The 27,277-nt window shown below is 40.1% G+C and overlaps 1 protein-coding gene and 1 long non-coding RNA gene across 8 annotated transcripts in view; one reads left to right on the forward strand and one right to left on the reverse strand.

Moving 5' to 3' along the window:
• Positions 1 to 27,277, forward strand: part of PARD3B (par-3 family cell polarity regulator beta) — a 602,509-nt gene that overhangs the window by 366,415 nt on the left and 208,817 nt on the right. For all 7 annotated transcript variants that reach the window (XM_073306519.2, XM_073306521.2, XM_073306522.2 and 4 more), the window contains one exon: positions 4,645 to 4,689. In XM_073306519.2, coding sequence (XP_073162620.1) covers positions 4,645 to 4,689 — 45 coding nt within the window. The remainder of the gene's footprint in view (positions 1 to 4,644; positions 4,690 to 27,277) is intronic.
• Positions 1,138 to 27,170, reverse strand: LOC140895832 (uncharacterized). The gene is made up of 3 exons (XR_012154362.2): positions 26,947 to 27,170; positions 23,007 to 23,244; positions 1,138 to 1,929 (listed from the first exon to the last, which is right to left on the reverse strand). It is a non-coding gene; the product is annotated as an uncharacterized LOC140895832 (long non-coding RNA).

Raw genomic sequence — 27,277 nt, forward strand, 5'->3', positions numbered from 1 at the left:
AAGTGGTTGTAGTCCTTACTCGTCACTTACATTTCAATGAGCATTGCAGGTGCTGGCTGCAAACAAGTGGCTGGTTTCACCAACTATAATTAGGGCTACGATTTTTTCACAGAATCCGTGACTTCCAGAGACCTCTGTGGCTTGAGCCCATAGTGCCTGGAAGCTGCAGGGTTCCCCCACCGCCCATGGTGGCAGGGAACTGTGGGGGCCCCGAGCTCCCAGCCACCACAGGCGGCACGGGTGCCCTGGAGCTTGGAGCAGCTGCAGGTGGCCAGGGTGCCCTGCAGTTCCCGGGTGGTGGGGGTTCCCTGGGAGCTCCCAGCCCCCATCGGCAGAAGGGACCCTGGCAGCTCCCAGCAGCTCCAGGCGGCAGGAGTGCCCCAGAGCTTGAAATCACAGGCAGTGGGGAGATCCTGCAGCTCCAAGCTGGGGCCCTGGAATGGTGTGGGGACCCCGTAGCTTCCCAGGTCGTCATGCATCATGGGCTTCTGTAAATTTTTCTTTATTGCCCGTGACCTGTCTGTGACTTTTACTAAAAATATGTGTGACAAAATCTTAGCCTTAGTTATAATGTATTTCTTGAGCTGTGCAAATAACTGTCAAACAAATAAAGCATATTATGAAAATAATCATTACATTATATAGATGTATCCTACAGTGATCCAAATGTATGTCTCTTTTTTTTTTTAATTCAGCAACAGAAAATATCATCTTTAATGTTCATACATTTACTCCTGGATTCTGCACCAAAAAATAAAAACTCTGCTCACAATATTTTAAAATTCTGCAAATTTTAAAGGTCAAAATAACACTGCATAATCACACCAGTTTCAATTATTTTGATAATTTATTTCAAAATATGTGTCAGCAAATATGTCTGTAACAATACAGACACACACAAAAAAAAAACCCTATGACAACCCGGTCCCTGTTTCTCTGCTCCCTTCCCTGCCCCCCAGAGCCCAGCTGGGGGGGTGGGGCAGACACCCACAATCCCTCCCCCCAAAGAGTCCAGCTGTGGTCCCTCCCAGCCCCAGTCAATACACCCAAACCCCCTACCCCTCAGAGCCCAGACACGGCACCCCCCTTGCCCAGATACCCACATCCCCGCCCCCCCCCAGCCCAGACACCTGCCCCCACTTCCCCACCCAGAGCCTACGGATCTAGAGGGAGAAAAAGCCTGATTCTGGGTCCCCGGCTTGTGTGGAGTTTCCAGTGCGCTCCCATCTCCTTCCCTCAGGGCAATACTTGGAACTGCAGCTGCCAGGAACCCTCTACTTCCCTCTCCCTCCCTCTGGCAGTGTCTTCTAAGTGCGAGCTGGGCTCTCCCAGGTCCAGAGGCCCCTAGTGGCTGCCATCAGAACTGCAGCCCATTTTGGTAGGGAAAAGGAAATTCTGCACACACACAACGTTAATTTCTGCAAAATTCTGCATTGCGCAGTGGTGCAGAATTCCCCCAGAAGTAATACATCTTTATACTGCTCATTTCCATTTGTTTGTTTGCTCCCCATTCCTTACTTCCTGGTCCCAGAGATAAATAGATTTTTTGTAGTTCATCACATTTAACTTTCTTACATTAAAAACATACATATGTCTATATAGCATTCTCATTAGGGAACGTTATAGTTGAATTTTTGTACTGTGTGACGTTTTCTGTATTCACTGCTATCTTGAGATGCTCAGAACGTTCTCAAGCATTTTCCTCTTGGGCTGAAACTTTCCATGGTTAGCCTTTGTTATGATTTCAGAGGTAATTTCTTCTCTAAATGTTTCTTCAAAAATAATCCAGCCGTTATTAAGTTAGTAGTGATGTGGAGAAAGGGGTTTCCCTCCCCCAACTTTTAAAAAAAAAATCGGATGCCTTTCTGCGGAGATATTCCAACAGTGGCTGAAGCTTAGAAATAAAACTTTCCATGTGGCTAGGTCTGGCTGAGGAAAAAAGAACAAAAGTGAAAAATGAATGTTGCCATTATTGTGCAATACTCAGTGGATTAATGTTTTTTTTATATTACTTAGGTGTGGGGCATTATGATGGAATACACCCCTTTATTCACACCCTGCACACTATTGTAATAATCTTTGTACAATCTGTGCCTTGTGAGACATCATTTGAAAAGTCATAACTTGCTGATTAGTAATATCATGGTAAAGTGCTTGTTTACAACATTATATGTAAAGGTCTGAACAAAAGCTGAAATTATGACTGAAGTGTGTTTCCCAGTTAAGTCTGGAGAATGTTTAAACCAGTTTCTCAGAGACAAAGGGCAAGCTGATTGTATATTTTTGTAAGATAATCATTTCACTCTTCCTTTTCCCCTCCAATATTAAAATCTAATTTTTATGTGTGAAGCCAGTACGTAAGGTATGCTTCAGTTATATGGGTTTGTGCCTTTTAATAATATAAACCTGTCTCCAGCAAATCCAATCATCAACAGAGTTTTAAAAAAATCTATGAATCTTGGTATCTTGGGTTTTTTTTATAGTTACCATGTACTGTAATACAGCCTGCTTCAGGTAATTAGCATATATTATAGCGGTTGCCATTAGTGACTGCTATAATTAAGGTTGCAAATCAGTTTCCATTATAATCCCTTGTTTTCACACAATCATAACTTGTCAAAACATTAACCTTTGGGACTGAAGTTTTCCATGCTTACTTTCAGCTTGAAGGTAGATATTTTGGGGGGCAAAGTTTGAAATATCATGCAGGAAACTCATTTCCAGTCTTTTTGAGTTCTGAGGGCTGTTTAACTGGGTAATGAAATGTGTGTCTGACTCTCATCTCCTCCAGAGACCATGTGCCCTAAAAGAATGAGCATAGGCCCTGGAACCCAGACCTCTTTTTGTGTTCCATTCCCACTTCGGCCTGGCCTCAACAATACTTTGCACTTACACAGAAATTTACAAAGATTACTTGGCCCTGGCTACACTACCACTTATTTCAGCAAAACTTATGTTGCTCACTCAGGGGTGTGAAAAAACACATCCTTGAGCAACCTAAGTTATACCGACAAAAGCGCTGGTGCGTACAGCATTTTGTTGGTGGGAGAGCTTGTCCCGCTGACATGGCTAGTGCTGCTCATTGGGGTGGTTAAATTATGTCGACGGGAGAGCTCTCGCCTGTCCACATAAAGGGGTTACATCATGAGCGATCTTACAGCTGCATTGGTACAGATGTGCCGCTGTAAGCTCTGTTGTGAAAAACGATTGGGAGTATATCTACACTAGAGTCTCTCCCCATAAAGTAATTCAGATTAAATTGTTGTTTTACTGATGAGGAATGCGGGCGGTGTGTGTTGAGAGAGTGGGGGACATAGTGGTCTAGTGACTTGATCATGGCCCTGTGCATCAGGCGACCTGGATTCTAATGCTGAATCTAACGCTGACTTTCAGGTTGACTTTGGGCAAGACACTTTATCAGTCTGTTCCTCTGTTTCCCATTTATAAAACTGGGATGATATTTACCTTCCTTTTAGATCTCCATTGAGACTTAAACGTCAAGCCGGGTCTGACGGCTACATACGATACTACAACTTATTGTACAGTAGTTGCTATTCAGTTTAGTCATTTACCACACAGTGGTGTCTAAGATGCTACAGTTGTTCTTCATAGAGAGAATAGGAAGTTGCTTTTGTATTACAGGTCTTACTGTGGTCTTTCCTGCAACTGTGGCTAAACACTGAGTTTTTAATGGTGGTCGCAACAGGGAAGGTTGTATAATAACTACCAGTTTGTATTATATTTTGTATGACTTGACAATCTTTTATGCTGTAAAGGGAGACCAGGCATAAGTCCAAAGAGGTGGATAGGCAGGTAGAATTAAGGATAAGCTGTCAGCCTTAATGCTCATTTCTCTGCTTGATTCAAGAGCCTTAACATTACATTAGCACTTGTTCTTTTTCATAAAATTATTTTTAAGAAAAGGTGATTGGTTTTTCCACACAAGCTTCTGGGAGAATGTTTTAATTAGTTTCATGAGATATAGGATAATAAACTGAAGTATACTTACTATGCAAAATTACAGTTTTTGTTAAGTTTAGAAATAGTTCTCCACTATTTATTCTGTATGCAGACTGACATGACTATATAGATCCATTCTTTGCAAGATGATGTAGACTGTAAAGATATGAGTTATAAACCAGTTTTTTTTTCATAACATAAAAAAGCACAGATCCTACAAAGGGATCTGCTTCCAGGAGACCTGATGCCTGCACAGAGTCCATTGACTTCAGTGGGACTTCCTGCAGATATGAGAATCCCCACTTGTGGATTCTTTTCCAGGATTTTGGCCTCTGACCTGAAAATGTTACAATTCTCTAAAGTCCTTTGATTTTTCTGGCAAAATATGGTATTTACAAAATCAGTTGCCCTGCCCACAACTGAACTTCGAATGTAGAAATGCTGTGGGCCTGATCCATGGCTCACTAAACCCCGAAGCAGTCATTCCATTGAATTCAACAGGCTTTGGATCAGGTGCTAGGTCTCTGAGGTATCCCAGGTGGATCAGAGAAAAAAAGCCTTTATGCAAACCATTACAAACTCAAAAATTAGTATATCATGTGTGTGAAATTATTTGAAATTATTTCAAAGGCTACTGGTTTTAAAGGAATTTCTGATCTCTGTCTCTCTCTTTGTCTCCTCCAGTGGCAGATGAAAGCCAGGTTAGTTCATTGGCTGGACACAAACAAGGTAAGAACTTTCTTGCACCTTACTTATCTTACTTGATCTTGATCTTGCTTATAGCAACTGTGGTGGCTGAAAGGTTTGCAAATTAATGCATAACTTCACTTCCACAGTGATAAATTAAGGCTTACTTATTGCTTGGCAGTATATGTAGTTGCATACATAGGCTGCGATCACTTGCAGGAAAAGTAATAACGGTTTCTTTAAAAATATATCTATTGAACACTGAGTAGAGTGTAAGTTAAAATAAGTAAAGGACAAAACCTGTAGTCTTTTCACGTGCCAATGTAGGCACTTAAACAGTGTAAATTGTGAACAATATAAATGTCTCATTCTCTTTGTCCTCCTGGAAGAATTTCAGTTTTCCACTCTCACAGTCTGAAATATTGAAGATAGACAGCCCTACTGAAGCTTTGACTATTGTTTTTTCGTTCCCATTTATTCATCTACAGAAGTTGTTCTTTCAGTATGACTATACTAATGAAAGGATCCACTTTTTCTTAAACTGCTTAAGATCTATATTCGTTAGCAATGAAGGTTTATATCCAGCAGTGTTACCACAAAGTCTTGTAATAACAATTCTGTGAAACAAGTTGCAATACTGTACAAGATGCAGTTGCTTTATTACAGTAACAAGCCTTGTGGATGGGGGGAAGCAATAGACGTGGTATATCTTGACTTCAGTACTGTCTCGCATGACCTTCTCATAAACAAACTAGGGAAATGCAACCTAGATGGAACTATTATACGGTGGGTGCAACACTGGTTGGAAAACCATTCCCAGAGAGTAGTTATCAGTGGTTCATAGTCAAGCTGAAAGGGCATATCAAGTGAGGCCCCGCAGGGATCAGTTCTGGGTCCAGTTCTCTTCAGTATCTTCATCAGTGATTTAGATAATGGCATAGAGAGTACACTTATAAAGTTTGCGGATGATACCAAGCTGGGAGGGGTTGCAAGTGCTTTGGAGTATAGGATTAAAATTCAAAATGATCTGGACAAACTGGAAAAACAGTCTGAAGTAAATAGATGACATTCAATACGGACAAATGCAGTGTACTCCGCTTAAGAAGGAACCGTCAGCTGCACACACAAAATGGGAAATGACTGCCTTGTAAGGAGTACTGCGGAAAGGGATCTGGGGGGTCATAGTGAATCACAAGCTAAATATGAGTCAACAGTGTAACTCTGTTGCAAAAAAAGCAAACATTCTGGGGTGTATTAACAGGAACGTAGTAAGCAAGACACAAGAAGTAAATCTTCTGCTCTACTCTGTGCTGATTAGGCCTCAACTGGAGTATTGTGTCTCGTTCTGGGTGCCACATTTCAGAAAAGATGTGAACAAATTGGAGAAAGTCCAGAGAAGAACAACAAAAATGAGTAAAGGCCTAGAAAACATGATCTGTGAGGAAAGATTGAAAAAATTGGGTTTGTTTAGTCTGGAGAAGAGAAGACTGAGTGGAGACATGATAACAGTTTTCAAGTACATAAAATGTTGTTACAAAGAAGAGGGAGAAAAATTGTTTTTCACCTTTGCGGGTAGGACAAGAAGCAATGGGCTTAAATTGCAGCAAGGGCAGCTTAGGTTGGACATTAGGAAAAACTTCCTAACTGTCAGAGTGATTTAGCACTGGAATAAATTGCCTAAGGAGGCTGTGGAATTTCCATCATTGGGGATTTTTAAGAGCAGGTTGGACAAACACCTGTCAGGGATGGTATAGAAAGGATAATACTTAGTCCTTCCATGAGTGCAGGGGACTGCGCTAGAAGACCTCTCAAGAAATTCAGTGCTGTTCCTTATTACATGTTTTGATGCTATATTTTTACATCAGTTTGTCAGATCTGAAACAAGTTCACCTTTTTACTTAATTTGACGAAGTTTAATTTTTCATAAGACTGTTGTTTTCCTAGTGCAAGTGTATATCTAATCATTTTTTGACCATTAGAGCAGTGGTTCTAGTTTAAAAAAAAATAAATTTTTTTTTAATCAGAATTTCTTCAGTGTCAATAAAATTCTTTCAACGTCTAACTCTGAGAAAAGTAGCAAATGAAAATTCAAGGCTTGGTGGGGTGGGGGGGAATGTTTTTATGAAATGTCCATCACAGACCAGCATTTGCTCTACTTATTAGGTACAGTGACAATCCCTATGGAGTCATGAGCCTGGTTTATCACTGATTGTCTCTCTCTGGTCTGGCACAAGAAATGTCTGTGCCCGTGTTCTGTATCTTCTCACATGTGTGGAGAGCTCCAGCTTTGCTTTCTGATAGTTGTTCTCTCTGTTTAGGTCTTCTGGTTTTCTCATGAGATGCTTTTCTCTGTCTGGAACATCCACTGATGTCCTGATTCAGTGCTCAGAGTTACTGTGCAGCTTTCCTTACAGCCACGTTTGTCTCCAAAAAATGGATTTAAAGGCCAGTTAATAATGAGATTTCTGCATGTTTATGGTGTACCTGGCCTATACAGTCTTACATGTCTGCTGTAGTTTTGTTATTATACAGCTCTCTGATTTAGGCATTCCATACTTAAAGACCATTTCCTTAATTTAGGGTAAGCTCCCTTTAAATTCTTTGGCTTCTTCCTCTCGTCTGTGTACCTCAAATATTCTTTCTGAAACTGGAGGATCAGCTCATATGTCATGTTCCTACAGCTGAGGGGGGAACATTTTCTTTCAGCTGCTTCTTCTTTGGGTATGAAAAAGCTTCTAAAAATGACTCATCGGATTGAAAGGTCTTTGGGTGTGAACCTTTTCTCCAGTCAGGAGAAGGTTCACAAATATTGCAACATCAGTCAGTTTGCCAAGGATAAACAGAGGGTCTTCCTATCACCGAACACTGGAACAGAGCCTGTTGAGATCATAACTTGTTGGCAATCAGTTGCTAAAAGGTGCTAATAACCTAGAATATCAGGTTCCTAAGCAGCACTTCCAATTTTCTTTTACACACCCTTCTCCAGATTCTCTATAGATGACCTAATGAAAGATGCAGCAGTCCCAAATCTTTTATTGTTTGCGGGGGGGAGGGGGTCTTAGACATTTCGGCCAATTTTAGGGAGACAAGAGCAACTGCTATCCTTTGGATTTATCTGACCTCAACATGGAAAGCAACTCTGTCAGCAGAGGATTGAAAAGCACTTTTTCCCATGGATACCAGCATCTAGTATTGCCTAAACCACTCTTCAAAAAACCAACCAATCAAAAAGCACCAAACTCCTCCTTTCAGATTCTTAAGCACCTTCCTGCATTGTCCCATGCAAATAGTCATATTTGAAATTTGCTCAAGATCATGGAGTTATTTTCATACTGTTTCTGTTTGCCTGACACATTCTGTCACTTCAGACTATTGGGTCTTAAAGGTTGAAAGACCAGGGCTATACTTTCCTGTTTCATCTTCCGTCACATACACTTCCTAGGTTTCCCTTTTATGAGGAACTGTTAAGAAATTGTAGCCATTTCTGCTGCAGGGAGCAAACAGCCTGTTATTTTCTCGTTGTGAATAGCAGAGATTCCACGTCATCCTAGACTTCAGGAAATTAAACATATTTCTCTAGTGAATTAATTATCACATACTGACAATCAATGCAATTATCCCTTCTCTTTTTCAGCATGACTAGTTCTATGAGATGTGTGGTTCAATAACTCTCTCGAAGGAAAAAGCCTTCTGGTATCTAGTGTATGGAAAACGTTTCCATCCTTTAGTCTTGCCCTTTGGTCTAGTTACAATATGGACGGTATTTACTCATTACTGGGTAGAAGTGATAGCACATTTTGGTTTCCTAGGTCTACCTCAGTCTAGGCAACTGGTTTCTCAGAGCTACGTCCCAAGGCAAGGCATTAGAAGCATGTGTGGCTATAGCCTCCTATTTCTATTTCCTGGTATATTTCACCCACAAAGAATAGTCTTTTTTTCATTCTCTCATGAAAATACGTACTTTTAGATACATCCCTGGATTTCCCCAGGACTGAAGCATTCCTATCGGAAGATATGTCCCTGCAGGTGCCTCTATTTCACTCACATGCTCCACAAACAAGAAGAGTATGACTATACATTCTGGTTATTGTGGCATTGTGCACCTCCGCTGTGCGCGTTGGCCTGTCTGAGAATGAAGCTACTCCAAAACCTATCTAAGTTCTTAGAATTGCAGATGTTTTCTGCAGAAACTTCTGCTCGTTGCAGTGGAAAGAGAAGAATCCCTGAACTAGTGTGTTGACATGTCCCATTTAGTTTGCCCTGGAAAGAACCTGGATCTGCAAAGTGTGTGCATTGGGGTGTCCTCAAAGTTCCTTCAGGAAGGCAGGAGTGTTTCCTTATCTCCACCTCCCCTTGTGCTTAGCATAGTAAACTTTTTCCTTCTCTAAATCTCAGTGATAACAAAGTTGAGAGGGAGAGCGACACAAGCAGTGCCTCTTTAAAAATGTGAAAGACCCAAAAATATCCAAAAGGTCAAAATCCAGAGAATATTAATTCAGTTTTGTATGAGCTCTTCCTTAAACTTGTCTTTTTCATTTTCTTTCACTAGAAGAACAATAACAGGAGGAGGAGGAAGATATTATTTACAAGATCCTGTTGATGTAGAAAAAATACTGCCCTTCCTTGATTTTATAAAAAGACCCAAATTATGTACTGGTAGCTTACAGCTATTTGTGTTTTATTTTCCTTTTTTCCCCACTTTCTTTTTCTATTTTGATTTACTGCTTGAAATTCTTTTAATATGTATTGACTGTCTACTGAAGTCCTTGCTGACACAGCTCTTTAAGATGATGCAGTACTGGAGAAAAGCTGATGAGTTCTTCTTTATGAGCTTTGACATATTAATTAGTAAAATGGGCTAAAAAAGCTTTCCTATTTCTGTTTTAATGTCTCATTTTCCAAAACACCCATCTGTATAGATGTAAAACAGAAAGGCACCATAAAAGCACCAGTGAGTGAAAGGGTAAAGCTACTTGTTAGCAAGTTTATGATCTATGTTTTACTTTCAATAGTCTAGCTCAAAAGATCAGGTTGAATGGGTGGATGGGGAAGCTGCAGTGTCGTCTTCTCATAAAGGGTCTTGCTGTTTTACAAAGCAAGGGATATCTGTGACACAGTTATCATTGTGGCTGGAATTTTCAAAGGGGCCTATGGGCACTAGGCACTCAGCTACCATGGAATTTCAATGGGAGATAGATACCAAAATGCCAGCTAAAGAAAATAGTTTAAATCACTGCTGACCCACTTGACACTTGCAATTGGAAGCCCTGCTCTAAAGAGGACCTCACCACCATGTGGCTGGAGGGGGGCAGTATATAAAGTCCTGCCATTTTCTTTTAATTGTGGGGGCTTTCTTTCTTTCGTTCAATGTTGCCCAGATGGGGGTCTCATTCTTGTTTGTGTGATTGGCTTTCTCAAGGTTTGAATCTTTGGACTGTGGGGTAATGTTGGATGACTTATTATTGTGCAGATTTTGGCAGATAATCTTGATATTTTTTGCTTTACTCATGATAGATTTGCCTCTTTGATCCATTTTTTAAGTTCTGTTAAAGTTGGCTTCTCTAGGCATATTGGCACAAAGAAGAAGTTGTCACCTGAAAATTCACCCCATCACATGCAACTGGGAAACCTGAAATAAGGGTAGCAGGGCATGAGTGAGGCCTCTCTTTCAGAAGTTTGCTTTATGGTTTTCTACCTCCCAGTCATGTAGATTGTGTCTCCTGTAGGATTAGAATCAATAGGTAGGTTGAGAAATAATCTGCTCAATCTGCAGTAAGGGAGATTTAGTTTAGATATTAGGAAAATTTTCTAACTAGAAGGATAATTAACATCTGGAGGTTAGGGATAATTTCTTCTTGACAGGTATTTTGAGTCCCTTCCCCCAGAGCTTGAGCTGTCCTGGGATGAATCTTTGTGCAAGTCTCCTTTTCATGGTTATGGGGGAAGCAATCAACAAAGTCTTTTGTCCATTGATGTTCCATATTGACTTATCTGGTCTCTATGGGCCTTCTTTTGTTGGAGAGGAGATGACACCTCTTGTGGTAAACTAGTATTTCACACTTAGTAATGCTTCTCTCCTGACTGTGAGGGTTTACAGTAGTGGAGAAAACACTTTTATAGTCACGAAGAAAACACTTAAATATTACCCTATAGCATGGCATACAGACATTATAAGTGAGATTAATGCATAAAATCTGAACACTCAACACATGTTTATAAATCTAATACCTGTGTTAACAATGCGAACACACAGGTGAGCCGGACTGGTTTCCATCTATGCATTTGTCAGGGTTCAGTGAGACCTATGGGCCTTGGCATGAGCTGGGACTTGTTCTGCTTGCCTCACAGTATAACTACACTGATACCAAAAAAAAAAAAAAATCACACCCCTAACCCACATAGTTACACTAGTATAAAAACTGTGTGTACACCAAGGCCTAAGGGACAGGAACAGAGCAATACTGAACTGCTGAACTATAAGAATCTTTATGGTATCTTAATACAGGCTAATGTTACATTTCATCAGAGATTGGAGGCTCGAGAGGCCTCTAACTTTCATTAGGTCTTAAGAAAGAATAAGAAAGAATATGGATGAGATGATCCTTTACTTGCCCTAGTACTACAGGTACTGACTATCAAGTTTGAAACTTTTGTTATAGAAAAAACATGTCTTCCTACTCAAATTTTACTGATGCAATAAGCTGTTAATGAGTAAGCAGATTGTATGTTGTTTGGACGGTGTTTGGCTCTGTTAGAGACCAGGAAAGTGTATAGAAGGATGCTAGGAAACAAAAGGACTAAACTTATCGAGTTCTAATGTTTCCTGATTTAGCAAGGGAAACTCAGAACTGGGTATTCCAGATGTTGATTATTATAATGCTATACAAAAATTCGGACTGATACAGCAATATTTCCCCCCTACTAAACTGTGTATTCTCTTACATGCTGACTTAAATTTTTCACTGACTCAAGAGGTGACAGGCTAGACACTTACTAGTTCTTGTGCCTCAAATTGTTAGACAAGAACTTCGAGTTAACAAAATCTGCTGTATCATTTAATTTGAGTAAATAGTAACTTCTTCTTTAGAATCTTTTCTGAATGCATGGCTTCACTGATGAGCCTCACTGCCAGAGACTGGACTCGGGCTACTAGGAGATCCATTGACCTGCCCTGTTCACAGCACTCCTGGGTTGCTTGGTGGGGTGATCTTCAACCGTGGAAGAGAACAGGCAGTCACTTCAATCCTTAGAAGGACATTTTTTTTTAACCTAAAAACACCTTCCCACCTCTAGCTTTTCTTGTCAAGAGTGCAGAGTTGTTTCTTGCCAGATGGTAATCAGTTTAGCCCCTTTTACGTTTTGGCATTTAGATGGAGAGAGAACTCTTGGTGAAATGTTTGCCCATTGAGGTCAATAGCGCAACGGGCCAGTATTTCACCCTCTGTAAGCAACCTTCCCAGAGGAAGGGAAAGGGGGTGACAAAATGATGGACAAGCCTCAGCAAGAAAGATATGTTTCCTCATTTTTTGGTTTGCTAGAGCAAGGTGCCTGAAAAGATTTTCGTGTGTCAAGAGTCCCACTAACAGTGCTCTTCTCCTGCCCCTATGAATCAACTGGTATAGGGAGCATTGCAGGACAATAAGGATAGTCCAGCCTCAGCAGAATAAACCCTGATCTTGGGCTGTGTTTGAACTGTGCTCAGCATAACTAGAGAATGGAGACAAAGGGAGCTTTACAACACCTTTATTTACCTTTCTTCCTTCTACAGATTAGTCTCTGATGTAGATTGGAGAAGCTTCAGGTCTGCTCCAATTTATATAGATCTGCAAAGGGGTTGTTCTGGCATCCAAGGATTACTGGGGCAATGTCCCCTTTCTCCAGATACATCCCTATTCTGGGGGCTTGTAAGAGGTGTTGGAGCCACTAGAGCAGTATTACACTACTCAGGGAATCCTCCACCAGTCTGTTAATCCAACTTTATAGCTTCCATGTGTTCCTGGAGCAGAAAAAGCAGCTGAAGACCTTGCTGTCTCCTGCCCCATGCTTTCTCTTCCTGTTTGGCCCCCTCTATTCCTGTGTTTTTCTTTATTTAAACCCCTTCTGCTCACCTGGTGTCTCTTGTTCTACTCCTGGTAACTTTCCATTGTTCCTATTTTCCCTGGTTGAGGAATCAGCTAAAGTGGTTTTCTAAGGAGGCAGCTCACCCACTTTTCCAGATGTTTGCATTTTCGGTTGTATCTGTCTGATGTGCACTTTCTACAGGGCTTGTCAGCGGTGGAGGATCCACGCGTGTGTAAGCTCTGATAATACAGCAGTGTTTCATAATACAATTTCACAATATCAATCACAATTCATAAGTTGTACAGACGTAGCCCCGGTTCATCGCAGTGTTTTTCTTTTATCTTCCCATTACATAAACTTTGCTAACCATATTTTATGTTGCTGGAATTTCTTCCTGTTCCCAGGCATTACTAGATGTTGTTCTGTATGTAATTCAGTGAAGCCAATCCAATTGGGGAGTGGCAAAATACCACAGGAGCATTAAAACTGAAAAATGTTTTATTAGTGTAACATTCAATAAAACCATTCAGATTTTTAAGAGCTGTAATTAATATTTCTGTTTCACATATGGTCTGTTAGTGTATAAAATGAACACCCCCCTCTTTTGAGACTGAATGTGTTGGCTGTCAGATTACAGTGGACTAAAAGGAGGCACACACATAAAGGTCTCAATCTGTTGCAGGCTGAAATACTCATCCTGGGAATGGTGCAATGTCAGTATGAGTGATTGTAGGGTGCTCACCGCTTGCATGTTCCCGCTGAAAATCACAGCCCTTTTTCTTATTGCCTACCTGCACTTGTTCCTAGCCTGCCACATTTCATGTCCCCGCTGCAGAGTTCTGCTTTGAGTCCGAGCTTTCTGCTGCAAGTGCTCGTCTATCATGTTCAGGCTTGAGGGCAGGACAACTCTTAAACACTGTGTCTCTGATTCTCCCTTATTTGTCTTGACCTTGTTGTTGCAATTTATACTTGTGCCATGTGGATGCAAAATGCTGCCATTCTGATTTGGTAGCATTTATACCCACTTTGCACTGACATATATGAGAACCGAGTCTGACCTGCCTGCCACCCAGTCTGCTGGCAATGTGAAGAGGTCAGAGATTTCTCAGAGAGAGCTGTTCATCGAAACTGTCTTGGGGGTGTAGTATTCCACCTACCTCTGCAAAGTGAAAGGGACAAGGAATTTTCTGATCTGCCTTCAAAGCTTCCTGAATGCTGTGAAGGCTGTGGGGAGGTCTGCACTACTATGCCACCCATACACACCTCACTAGAGCCTACTGGTTGATTGGGGGAGAGGAGAGAGAGAACACCTCAATTTTGGGATCTTCCTTCTCCGTGAATATCTCCAGGCCCACCACTTGCTGCTACCCCTAGCTTTATCAAGCTGCTGCTTGATTCTTGTCAGTTTCACCTCTGCCCTAGAGGTTCTGAGTAGCAACCATTACGACTAGAAACAATTATTTTTAAATTAAACTTTTAACTTCTGCAGAAATTAATACTTTATGGCCCCCGTAGCCTGCCAGAGACAGTGTCCCACATGCTGTGAATTAGGTTTTGGGCACCCTCAGGACTCAGTTTGTTGAATATAAGTCATAAACTGATATGTTTTCATGTGCATAGTACGTGCAACTAAGGCATTGGTTGGAACTACATGAAATGAAAATAAATATAGATTAGATTGCTGACATTGCACGCACAGTTACAGGAATACACACATACACACACGCAACCAAATTCTAAAATGATTTACGCCTGGTGCAATCACACTAGAAAGGGGATATAATGGGATCTAAGTCAGCATAGAATACATAAGTACTTAATACAGCTCTTTATGATACTCCAAACCACTCAATCTCTACTCCTAGCAGCAATGCTGTGAGTGAATGTGTGACGTTTACTCCATATTCTTTCTGAAAATATATGATGTGAATATGACATAACTGACATATACTTTATGCAAGATGGCTCATGTGAGATACCATTGGAAAGGTTATGATTTAATGAATGTGATTATCCAATTTGTATGCCTGTATCATTTCTGTATCTGAAGTTAGGAATATTAACTATATATCTGTATTTCAAATGTGTTACTTTGGGTGTCACCCACAACCAGCCCTTCAGGTAAAACAATGGAAAAGTCAGACAGGACTAATGGGCCATTAGCAGAGACAAATGGACTGTGAAAGGGTTTAGTCTTCCTGTGAACACTGGAGACAGCTTACGAGCAATGGCTGCCACAGCCATGCAGAGACATGAATCCGAGTCACCTGGTACTGGATACCCTTTATCCTCTTTCGGAATGCCAGTAATCTTCCAGGAGAAGACAAAGAGTTCCCGCCTTACACAAGACCTATATAAGGCAGGGGAGTGACATCATCATGGTTCTCCTCTGCCTCCCCATCCAAAGAGACACTGAAAAACATCTGGAAGCAAAAAACTGAACTGAGGGGAGAAGGGTTGAGCCCAAGCTGGAAGGGCGTCTAGCTTGTGAGTAATAATACCTGAGGCCTCAAGAGGGAGACCAGTGCAGCTAACTGCCTTTCAAGACTTTCTGTAATCTGCTTGCAACAATATCTAGGGTGACAAATACTATTTGTAACCAATTTCTTTAGTGAAACTAGCTTAGTTTCCATGTTTGGTTTCATTTGCTTAGTAATCTGCTTTGTTCTGTTTGCTACCCCTTCACGTTGAGGGAGGAGGCAGATTTCATAACATATCTGTGGGTCTGCACTCCAAGGGAGGTGGACACCTGTGTGCTGGGGCAAATCCCTTAAGCTGAGCCTTCCCAGAACTGATCTCAGTGTCTGTTTCGTTCTGCAGTTGGGTGTGGCCCTGCCTGTGTGTGTGTTGGAAGAGGCTTAATAGCCTAGCTCAGCAAGACAGGTAAAAAGGTTGCCCAAACTGGCATAACAGTCAGGCTCAGTGATATCTCAGCACATCGGGTGGCATCCTAAGGGGGGCAACCTGTCACAATAAGATTAAAAAATAGTACCTAGAGTTTTTCTGAATGAGCAGTGATGGTAAAATCTTAAATATAACTGAGTCTGTATTAGCTGTAGCCAGAAGAAAAGGCCTGATATTTAGAAGTATTGAGGTCTTCCAGCTCCCATTCACTTCTGTTGGAACTGTGGATGCTTGGGACCCTTTAAAGTTAAGCGTCACCTTGGGAGCAGTCAATAAGGCGAATTTAACATTTAGAATCTTGGGGATTTTGACGTTATGTTAATCTCTAAATCAAGGATTGCTTAACTGCTCGTTGCATCGTTTCATCTGAGCATAAGCAAAATGCTCCAAGGACCTGTATTTGGCTGATAAAACTTCAGTTTCTACATGGAAATCCTCTGATCTAAAGAAAACTGTTGAATCCTGCAAATGGGTCAGGCAGTTTCCATGCATTTATAGGGCCTTCTAAGCAAAGGGCTCTTCAAGAAGTGATGTTGATCAGATGTGGTGATTGATTGGTGCAGGCAGACGGAATCCATTGCGGAAAGCACAGGGAGTGGCTTGAGAGCCTGTGCCAGCCATTAGTGAGAAGAAACTGTTCACGGGATTCTAAAAACCATTGGGCTATATATTTACAAATGTACAAATTCAGATCTTACAAAAAGAAAAGGAGGACTTGTGACACCTTAGAGACTAACCAATTTATTTGAGCATGAGCTTTCGTGAGCTACAGCTCACTTCTCTGAAACCTATCAGATCTTACTGTGTACCCTCATCACCAGTCTTTCTTACCTGCCTCTCACTGCTATGTTTAGTCCCCCAGCTAGCGTGTGTACATTTCTCAAGCTCTGTTCATGACAACGGTCTGCAGATGTTTGGGAAAACTCTTGAGTGTATTAGGGACTGAAAAGCATTGGTATTTACTTTCGTTCTTTTAGTCGTTCATTGTGACTGAAGAAACCTGCAGCCGCTGTTGAGTGCCTCATTTCTTAATCCTTTCCCTCCAGGAGTTAGGTTTTTATGGGCATAACCGCCAGTACTGGCAATGGGCATACTGAAATCACTGGCGCCAAGGAGTTAATGAATTTGGAAAACTTCCCAGATGATACATCTGCCCCTCTAATTTACAGTTCAGCGGATGAGGCAGTGAAGGAGGATTAGTGAACAACTGTATACCCCCTTTTTCTAGCTATGCAACAAACTTGGGGGGAAGCAAGAATGGGTTATTGGTGACTCGCTGGAAAATACAAAATGAAATAACTCATAGATTTACCTGGTTTTTTCTGCTCTAACTCCATTGCTTACCGTATGCATCTTGCTCTACTTTCTGGGGTTTGGGTCTGTGGGCGAGGAGGGATCTATAATCCCCAGCAGAGTTGAGAATGTTTTATTATTATTATTTAAATCCTCTCATCTTTCTTTGCTAAGATGGAGGTTTTTAAGGGTAGCAGCGGGTAATTGATATTCCAACTCCAGCTCATTTCTCAAACGTTGTCTTATGTAGTATTTACTTTTCATAACATTTTAAATAAGGTTTTATTGTAAGAAATAGGTTGCCAGTACTATTAATATGTGTCTTTGCATAGTAAAAACTGTACACAGTAATGTTATGCAGGGGAAAAAAACTTTGAAGAAAGAATTGTGTAGTTGCTCATGGAACAGCATCAATCATTTTTAGCAGTTCTTGCAATAATAATAATAATACCTAGCATTTTTCATACAAATCGCTTCCAAAAGGTTACTAAAATACTTTTTACTGTCTATAGACAGCATGCAAAGGACAGTCAGTCTTAACTGTATTCCTGTTTCTGCTTTGCATTTGTTTGATCTTTACCGTTAATTATGAAGAGTGGCACTGACTGGATTAAGCAGTAATCCCTTAAATTTAGTTATCACCAGCAGTTCAGTTGTTAGTTAACCAGAAGAATTGAAGATGAAGCCAATAGCAGTTACTGCAGTTAACAATCAATTCTCGTTTCACTATAATAGTGAACAATCTGTGTGTGCATGCAATATGCTGTTAAGGAGAAAGCCAGTTGTAGGTTGTTTTGATGATATCTGATTCTGTTAGAGACCAAGAAATAGGCTAGAAACAAATTAGAAAACACCAGCCAGGGAAGGTGAAATCACACTCTGAAGGCACAGCTCCAATTCTCTTTTCAGGGTTTTTCATGATTAACAAAAGGTTCAAAACAAACCCATGCATCCCAAAGCAGCCTCACAGCCCTGCAGGGTCTTACCTTTGCTCACATCTACAGGGCTTCCCAGCCCTACCCAATAGCCAGTGCCCATTCCCTGCAAGTATCTCCTTTTTATGGCCTTTGTCTTACAGATGTGGAATCAACCTCTCTCTAGTCTTTCCCTGACCTGGATATCCCCCTACCTGCTCTTATGTCTCAGAGCAGGAAGCCTTCCTTACAACACCTTACTAAGCACAAGCAAGTGACCTACAATGACAGCGCTCAGTTTTAAAGGGCTATAAAAGGTGTATTAGGATGTAACAGGCCCAGTGCCCTGTTACAATGAGTCTGTGTGCATATGTCTGTATGTATACAGATAAAAACATCATACGGTAATGCATGCATAATTGTAAAATAGATCATTGGAGACAGATTCTTTGGTTGGGCCTAAAGGATAAGGGGTGAAAAGGCAGCTTTAAGCCACCTTTGCTTTGAATTTAGCCACCCTGTAGCCATTCTAGTACTAGTCCACTCCCTGATGCTACTTCAATGCAGCTCCTGTATAGGCTGCCCACAGCCCCAAGGGGCCATCAGCTAGGCCCAGGGATTATTGACTATGGTCTGATGCTTGCAGAGAATTCTCATTGACACTATTAATACTGTAGTGACTTCCTGTGCATGATCTCATGCGTTCTCGTTCGTACGAAAGGCATAAAGTGTGTTACTTTAAGTTTGAAAACTCGACAGAGAATATGAGGGAGATATATTGTGTTCATTTTTGAAGGGTTCATTAGGGACAAAGCACCTTGAGAGGAGAAGTTATTACAGAGACATAGAACCTAATCCTGCAAAGTACTGAATTTCCTCATCACCCACTGACTTAATGGGGGTTGAGGTTGCTCAGTGTCTTGTAGGCACAAGGCCAAAATTGTGATGCCACAATGAAGGTTTCCTTCATGAGGGCCAGTTCCTTCATTTCAGCCAGGCTACACTCTTATAGCAACCCTTTAGGGGCCATTACACAAGTGAGGATTGCAAAAGGAAACCCCCAGGTAACCTGCTAGGGCAGTTTTCCTGCTCCTTTGCACTGTGGGAGTAGTGCATAGGGGCCAGAAAAGGAACTGAACATCTAGCATGGATTTGTTTCGGATTTTGATGTAATTACAGTATTTGTAATTATATGTGATTATATGCTAGATATCAAGCAACAAATATCAAAAGAAGATAAAAAAGATTTGGAAAAGGTGGCACGTTTGGCACTGACAAAAAACATGAATCTTTAATACCGTCATCATGTCTGTCCTCCTTTCTGGAGCAGAGTCAAGGAAACCTACACAAGAAATTGATAAGATCAATTCATTCCAAAATAAATGCCTGCAGATCTTCTGAGTCCATTGGAAAGAGTTTCTTGCAACTTCAGAAATTCTAAGTAAAGCAAACCAATCTAAAGTGTCAAATAGGGATAAGAATACAATGATGGACATGTTTAGGACATACTTTAAGGAGCCACCAACACAAGTTCTACGGCAAGTATATAGACCCCACCTGGAAAGAGAAAAAGAGGATGTCCTAGAGATGCAATGTACAGAACAATAGAGAAAGAATCCATCAATGTGATCATGAAATGGTAGAGCTCATGATTCTAAGGAATGGTAGGAGGGCGAACAGCACAATAAAGACAGTGGATTTCAAAAAGGCAGACTTTAGCAAACTCAGGGAGTTGATAGGTAAAATCCCATGGGAAGCAAGTCTAAGTGGAAAAATAATTGAAGACAGTTGGCAGTTTTTTCAGAGAGACATTATTAAGGGCAGAAGAGCAAACTATGCCACTGCGTAGGAAAGATAGGAAGTATGGCCAAGGACCACCCTGGCTTAACCAGGAGATCTTCAGTGACCTAAAACTCAAAAAAAAAGTCTTACAAAAAATGGAAACTTGGTCAAATTACAAAGGATGAATATAAACAAATAACACAAATATGTCGGGACAAAATTAAAAAAGCCAAGGCACAAAATGAGATCAAACTAGCTAGGGACATAAAAGGAAACAAGAAAACATTCTACAAATACATTAGAAGCAAGAGGAAGACTAAGGACAGAGTAGGCCCATTACTCAATGTGGGGGGGGAGACAATAACAGAAAACGTGAAAATGGCAGAGGTGCTTAAGGACTTCTTTGTTTCGGTTTTCAACAAGAAGGTTGGTGGCGATTGGACCTCTAACATAGTGAATGCCAGTGAGAATGAGGTAGGATCAGAGTCTAAAATAGGGAAAGAACAAGTCAAAAATTACTTAGACAAGTTAGATGTCTTCACCAGGGCCTGATCAAATGCATCCTAGAATACTCAAGGACCTGACTGATCCATTAGCAATTATCTTTGAAAAGTCCTGGAAGATGGGAGACATTCCAGAAGACTGGAAAAGGACAAATATAGTGCCCATCTATAAAAAGGAAAATAAGGACATGCCAGGGAATTACAGACCAGTCAGCTTAACTTCTGTACCCAGAAAGATAATGGAGCAAATAATTAAGCAATCAATTTGCAAACACCTAGAAGATAATAAGGTGATAAATAACAGTCAGCATGGATTTGTCAAGAACAAATCATGTCAAACCAACCTGATAACTTTCTTTAACAGGCTAACAAGCCTTATACATGGGGGGAAGTGGTAGATGTGGTATATCTTGACTTTAGTAAGACTTCTGATACTGTCTCACATAATCTTCTCATAAACAGACTAGTTTATGATGGACATACTAGATGGAGCTACTAATAAGGTGGGTGCATAACTGGTTGGAAAATCGTTCGCAGAGAGTAGTTGTCAGTGGTTCACAGTCATGCTGGAAGAGCATAACAAGTGGGGTCCCGCAGGGATCTGTTCTGGGTCCGGTTCTGTTCAATATCTTCATCAATGATTTAGATAATGACAGAGAGAGTACATTTATAAAGTTTGCAGATGATATCAAGCTGGGAGGGGTTGCAAATGCTTTGGAGGATAGGATTAAAATTCAAAATGATCTGGACAAACTGGAGAAATGGTCTGACGTAAATAGGATGAAATTCAATACAGACAAATGCAGTGTACTCCACTTAAGAAGGAACCGTCAGCTGCACACACAAAATGGGAAATGACTGCCTAGGAAGGAGTACTGCGGAAAGGGATCTGGGGGTCATCATGCATCTCAAGCTAAATATGAGTCAACAGTGTAACCCTGTTGCAAAAAGAGCAAAAATCATTGTGGGATGTATTAGCAGGAGTATTGTAAGCAAGACACAAGAAGTAATTCTTCCGCTCTACTCCGAGCTGATTAGGACTCAACTGGAGTATTGTGTCCAGTTCTGGGAACCACATTTCAGGAAAGATGTGGACAAATTGGAGAAAGTCCAGAGAAAAGCAACAAAAATTATTAAAGGTGTAGAAAATATGACCTATGAGGGAAGATTGAAAAAATTGGGTTTGTTTAGTCTGGAGGAGAGATGACTTGAGAGGGTACATGATACCAGTTTTCAGGTACATAAAAGGTTGTTACAAGGAGGAGGGAGAAAAATTGTTGTTCTTCACCTCTGAGGATAGGACAAGAAGCAATTAACTTAAATTACAACCAGGACAGTTTAGGCTGGACATTAGGAAAAACTTCCTAACTGTCAGAGTGATTAAGCACTGGAATAAATTGCCTAAGGAGGCTGTGGAATTTTCATCATTGGCGATTTTTAAGAGCAGGTTGGATAAACACCGGTCAAGGATGGTCTAGATAATACTTAGTCCTGCTTTGAGTGCAGGGGACTGGACTAGGTGACCTCTCGAGGTCCCTTCCAGTTCTGTGATTCTATGATTCTAATGTGACACTCAGAAGCCTGAACAGACATAACTGAAATAAATGGTGGAAACTGGTGGATGCTGAATATATGGTGCAGGAGGATAAAGAAAAAATTTAGTATTTGTTCCCTGTGTGCAGTTGGCATGATTCCTATTTCACAAAAGGCTTATTTTTTAGTTTTAGATAAAAGAGAAATTAAGTAAAATATGGCTATTCAGATGCCTCTATTTTCATTGCTTTATTATCTGCTCAAATGTTTAAATTCTGAAAACAAAATAGCAAAATTGTTTGACTGAAGCCCTCTGGAACTGATACATTATTTTAAAACAAAACACTTCCTATTTGTTGTACAAATACAGAAAATAGTAAAAAAAATTACTTGCTGCTTATTTTTGAAACCTACAACACAATAAAAATAAATGCAAATAGTAGTCAAAATATCATCCTAATCCTTCAAATTACATTAAATATTGACTACACCAATAATAGATCACGCATAAGGCTATTTATTAGAGTATTTCTTGTCTTTCTGTCTACCCTTTAGACAATAAAGACAAACTACTAAATTTATTAAATATTAGTTAATCGCTGTTCTCAAACCTATCATAACTAAAAAAAAGTATTAGTACAGGGTGTCTAATATACATATTAGTGAATTCTTTTTAACTACTCATTAAAATTTCATGAGCCCTTTTAGCAAATGAGTGAGAAAATACAAATACATTATACATTTTATTTTTTATATGGTAGATACTGTATTATAAGGTTGGTAAACAAATTAGAATGTGGAAAGATCCTAGTGCAGTCTATAAACAATATCTAGTTTAAAAAAATATTCACTGTTCCTGAAATGAACGGTAGCTAACAATGAGGGTAAATGCATCAGCTTTTGAACAGTGTAGAGCAACAGAAGATAATTGTAGAGTACCTCTTGCCATTGAAATAAATTTGTGAGATCATTACAAAATCAAGGGCCATGGTTTTCAGACATGACTAGTGATTTTTGATGTACAACTTGACACATTAAAGTGCATGTTTTTGAAAGGGCAGTATCACAGTTAACTGCACCTATGCTCTCTCTGTGATCTCCTCAAGGGTTCTCCTTTAGGTCTCAGACCTCCAGCTGTCACCTCTCTATGATGGGGACCCATGTTCCTCTCCCTTCAGACCGGGGATTTAGGTTTGCAGTCTCCCTGCAATTCACTGTGACTATCCCAGCAGGTCTGACCTTAGTCCAGTACCTGTGGTTCTGCTTTTTCTCAGGTATGATGACAGGGTTACCAGTGACCCTCTCACAAAGTGCCATACATTGATTTTAGGATAAAAATGCTATAAAGAAACATGCATGCTAAGCTTACCTAAGCAACCCGTCTTCCACATGGAGACCCTAGTAGGTTTCCCATCCTTCAAACAATTCCAGCTGGGTTTACTTTCTTGGTTACAATCTCATGTCAGTTTCTCCAACCAAGGTTGGAGAAATTTTGACAGAACCATATTCCATTGGTATATGTGGTTCCATCGAAATTGGGTTGATTTTCACAGAATTTTGTTTTGGAAGAAAACTGGAGAAAAAAGTTCTGCCAATGTCGAAGAATCCTGTTATGACATTTTTGGAATAAAACATTTTGATTTTTATTTTGAAATGACTTTTTTTTTTTTAGAATTTGTTAAAATTTTAATGTGTAATGTAATACAAAGTAGTCAAAATCTAAATTAAACTTATTGATCAACCCAAACAAAACAAAAATGGGGATTTTCAGTCAGAGTATTTTTCAGTTTTATTCCAGTTCAGAATGAAGCAATTTCAAAATTTCAAGTCCTCTGTGAAACAGAACTTCCATCCTCTTCACACATCTATTGAGCACTCTGAAAATCCTGTCCATTTAAGGGGTTTAAAGTTGGGCACCCAACAAATTAAAGCACCCAAAATCATGAGCCACTTTTAAAAATCCTGACCAGGGCATTTATCTACTGAAGAAGTTAAACACACCAGAGGAAAATACTGCTTTGTTTTATGCCTCTATTTTTCCAAAGGCACCTGTGGAACGGAGGAAATTTAGATAGGCCCAGTGCATTTACCCACACATTTCAGAGCTCAGTGCCCAAACAAAATAATAAAAGAACTCTTAAGTGACTCCTATTCTTCAGAGTTATGAAACAACCTTCCTAGTAGCATGTATGCAGACTCCCAAAAGATTAATACCTTCTTCTGACTGGAATTTCAAGATAAAGCCAGATTCTGACATCCTTTCACACGTTTAGTATCTTATTTTCACTAGGGGAATAAGGAACTCCTAGGATCTAACATCAGTGGTAAAATTGCCAGATATGTAGAAGCAGGATTTCCTTTTACACTTACAATATACAGAGTGACTCCACTTACACTCTAATTCACATAAGTAGGAAAGACTCCCATTTTGTGAGTTTTTTAGAAAATGGAAACCATGAGTGGATTCTTGAGTAGATAGAATCAGTAAACACTGAAATTAAGAACATTACTAGAATCAATAATGTTGAGATGTCCTTTAACAATTTTGAATGTGTGTCCCAAGTGTGTGTTCTCTTTGATAGGGAATTATTTTTAATTTCAAATAGAATTTCTCAGTGTCTTTATATAAATGAATAACCTGAAGTTTTCAAGATAACCAGTTTAATTTCTAAACCAGAATAAGAAAATCTAGTGATTGAAATGCAGCAGTCATACATTATATAGCAACATCAATGTTGGTTATTAATCAAACTAGCTGTTTTCGATTAAACTGCCGAAATACTATCCTTCCAATTTCTTCAGTGCGCTCCACTGAATTTGAACATCATTCAAACCTACTACAGCAGGCAAGAATGCTGACATTGAAGAGTTATATAGTTAACTATATGAATGTATTAATGCTGTGCCAAAATGTGAGCTACTGATGACTAGGCTGTCAGTGCTAAAGTAGATTACAGGCTTTTGATTAGAATGTACAGTATTAGGAAATTTACCCATTTTTGTAAAAGTGGAAGGGCAGAGCTATTAACACTGACTCAGAATAATTGATTCTCCAAAATTATATTAAATATATAAACCTCCAAAACAGTTTACATACCAACAGCAGAAAATTCTGTGCTTGACTTCAGGAGCCAAGTTGATTGTATTATTTTTCAGAAGAGATGAACCACTTGTGAAGTTGACACTGACTCAATTACAGGCTGACACTCACAACATTCATCTGAAATACTATACTTAACAACAATTCAGGTTCAATCTCAACATAAATCTGAGAGAATTAATTTTACATCAAAATAGTTGCTTATTTTCACCTTAAAGTGGAAAATATCTGAGTGGGCTGGAGAGAGAGAGACACAGGGGCATGTAGAGGTGACATGCTCATAAAGAGGAGGAAGGTACTGTATACTACACTTTTGCAGCTCATACAATGCTGAACAAGCATCTGCAAGGAAAGTATAACACTGCAAAGACAAGGAGTCTACAGCCTAGCCACTCAAAAGGAATACTGTGCATTGAAATTAGCCAGGGCTGCAAAAGGGCAATGAAACACTCTAGGCTGTAAATGCTTTGGGGAAGTACCGACTTTTTTGTTCTGTGTTTTCACAGCACCTAGCCCAAGGCGTTACTGCAATACAAATAATAATAATATAATCGAATGAAAAGTGTGAAGGGATGTTAGAAACAGCAGCCCCCTTTGTTGGTTGATTTTAGTCAGAAATTTCACAGAAGACGTTAAAGCAAGAAACTATTCCATCAAGCCAAGATGCAATAAAATCATAATAGAAGGCAATGAGATTGAGAAAAAATTAATGAATAATTGGTTATTTTTACGAATTTCCTTGATTGCTGGTTTACCCCCTTATTGAGAAATCAGTCTGTTCTATAGAATCTCTCCCACTGGGAAATTGTGTTATTCACTGAAATTTCTATTTCAAGCGGGAATTATCCAGGCAATACTGGATTTACTGTGCCAGCACTTCTAGGGGAAAATATCAGGCCCTACAATTGGAGCAAAAATATTCAGTGTTACTACTGAGTGGAATGTCCACTGTTCCATCATATTTGGGTTGCATCTCCTTACTTTAGAGATGCAGGAAACTAGAGCTCTCAAAGTGAGTGAATTAAGGGTTCCCTACAACCAACTTCCAGTCAAAAGTCTTTGTCTCTGCGAAGCTGCAGCCAACTGTAGTGGCTCCAATTCGCTCATCTTACCAACCTGCAGGAAGACCTCAGTGACTGACTTTCTGCTGCTTTATTGTCTGAACTATTGCTTCATATTTTTTTTTCACTTGCTCTCCCCTACAGCACAGACTTTGGGGAACTTGGGCAGCCAGCATGTTAAAGACGGTAGATTTCCAAGAGATTTTCTGTTTTTCCCAGCGTGGAAAACTATCCAGACATAGTTTCAACTGTCTCCACTTGCTCACAGGCACCTGAGGCTGACCTGGAACTCCTCAATTTGAAGAAAGTGAGTCTAGGAGTGGCCTGGTGCTTCCCTGTCAAGGTCCATGTGCATAAAGACTTCAGCTCTACCCTGATCTATAACTACATTAAATAAGCCTAGAGAGCTAATGGGATGGTAGCTTTGAAGGGGCTTAGAGCTTACTCAACCAAATCCTTTGGGACTTATTGGACAGAGAAGTCCTGTTCATCATTCGAAGAAATCTGTGAACCTGGTCCGTCTTACACACATTCATATACAATTATATATCGGATCTCCAAACTTCAGCCAATGCATCATTTGGCTTCTTTATGCTTTGGTATCTCTGTAATCTTCTTGTGCCAGTATTTTTAACTTGCCTCAGTTATGTTTCACATCCCATTTGTGATGGATCAATGGGCATGTAACTTGGAAGAGAGACTACTTTTGTCTTGCCTGTTAAGTTCTTTTATTTTATTTTAGAGAGACATGCCCTGCCTCTTATCCCATGTCCACCATGCATGCACACATGCTTTCTTGACAGGGATATGATTCCACGTGCTATAGTACAGTTGTTCTATTAGTGGTGTCGCACACAATTAATCTTTATGTTCCAAATATTTGAGTTTAGCTTCCTGGTCTGAGGTAAACTCCTTAATATGCATACATATCAGTTGTGAGTTACCGGAATACTTGTTGAAACGGATCTTTAACGGCCCACAGTGGGGCAGATTGTTACCGGTGCCAATTAAATTTGGATTCAATTAGCTTAGTGCAAAGCAATTTATTTGAGAGAGAATCACACAAGCAGTAAAAGGTTATATAAGACGTCTCCCTAATAAGCTTCAGTTCCCCAAGCATAGACCCTCAGTAACTATGTTGGCCTTACACAGCATCCTGATGGGCAAACAAAGCAGGTATAGCTACCAGTCCTAGATGAGGACTTCTTCTCTTCTCTTCCCCTCTCAAGTACTTGGTCTGTCAAGTGTCCCCCGAAGCAGGGTCTTGGTTACCCTGAGGCTCTCTGTCTTACAGCATCACAGACCTCTTCAGATGTTAATTGGGGAACTACTAACTAACTTACTCTGCTTAGCATTTATACCTCTTGTTCTCAAAGGAGTCACATGTCCCAGAAATGTGCCCTGTGGGCATTTCATTACTGGTTTTTCTAATATTTTAAAAGAGACTGCAAAACAGAGACCAAAGATCAGTTGACGTTT

This window comes from Lepidochelys kempii, chromosome 11 (assembly GCF_965140285.1).
Source record: "Lepidochelys kempii isolate rLepKem1 chromosome 11, rLepKem1.hap1, whole genome shotgun sequence".
In the NCBI taxonomy this organism is placed as follows: domain Eukaryota; kingdom Metazoa; phylum Chordata; order Testudines; family Cheloniidae; genus Lepidochelys; species Lepidochelys kempii.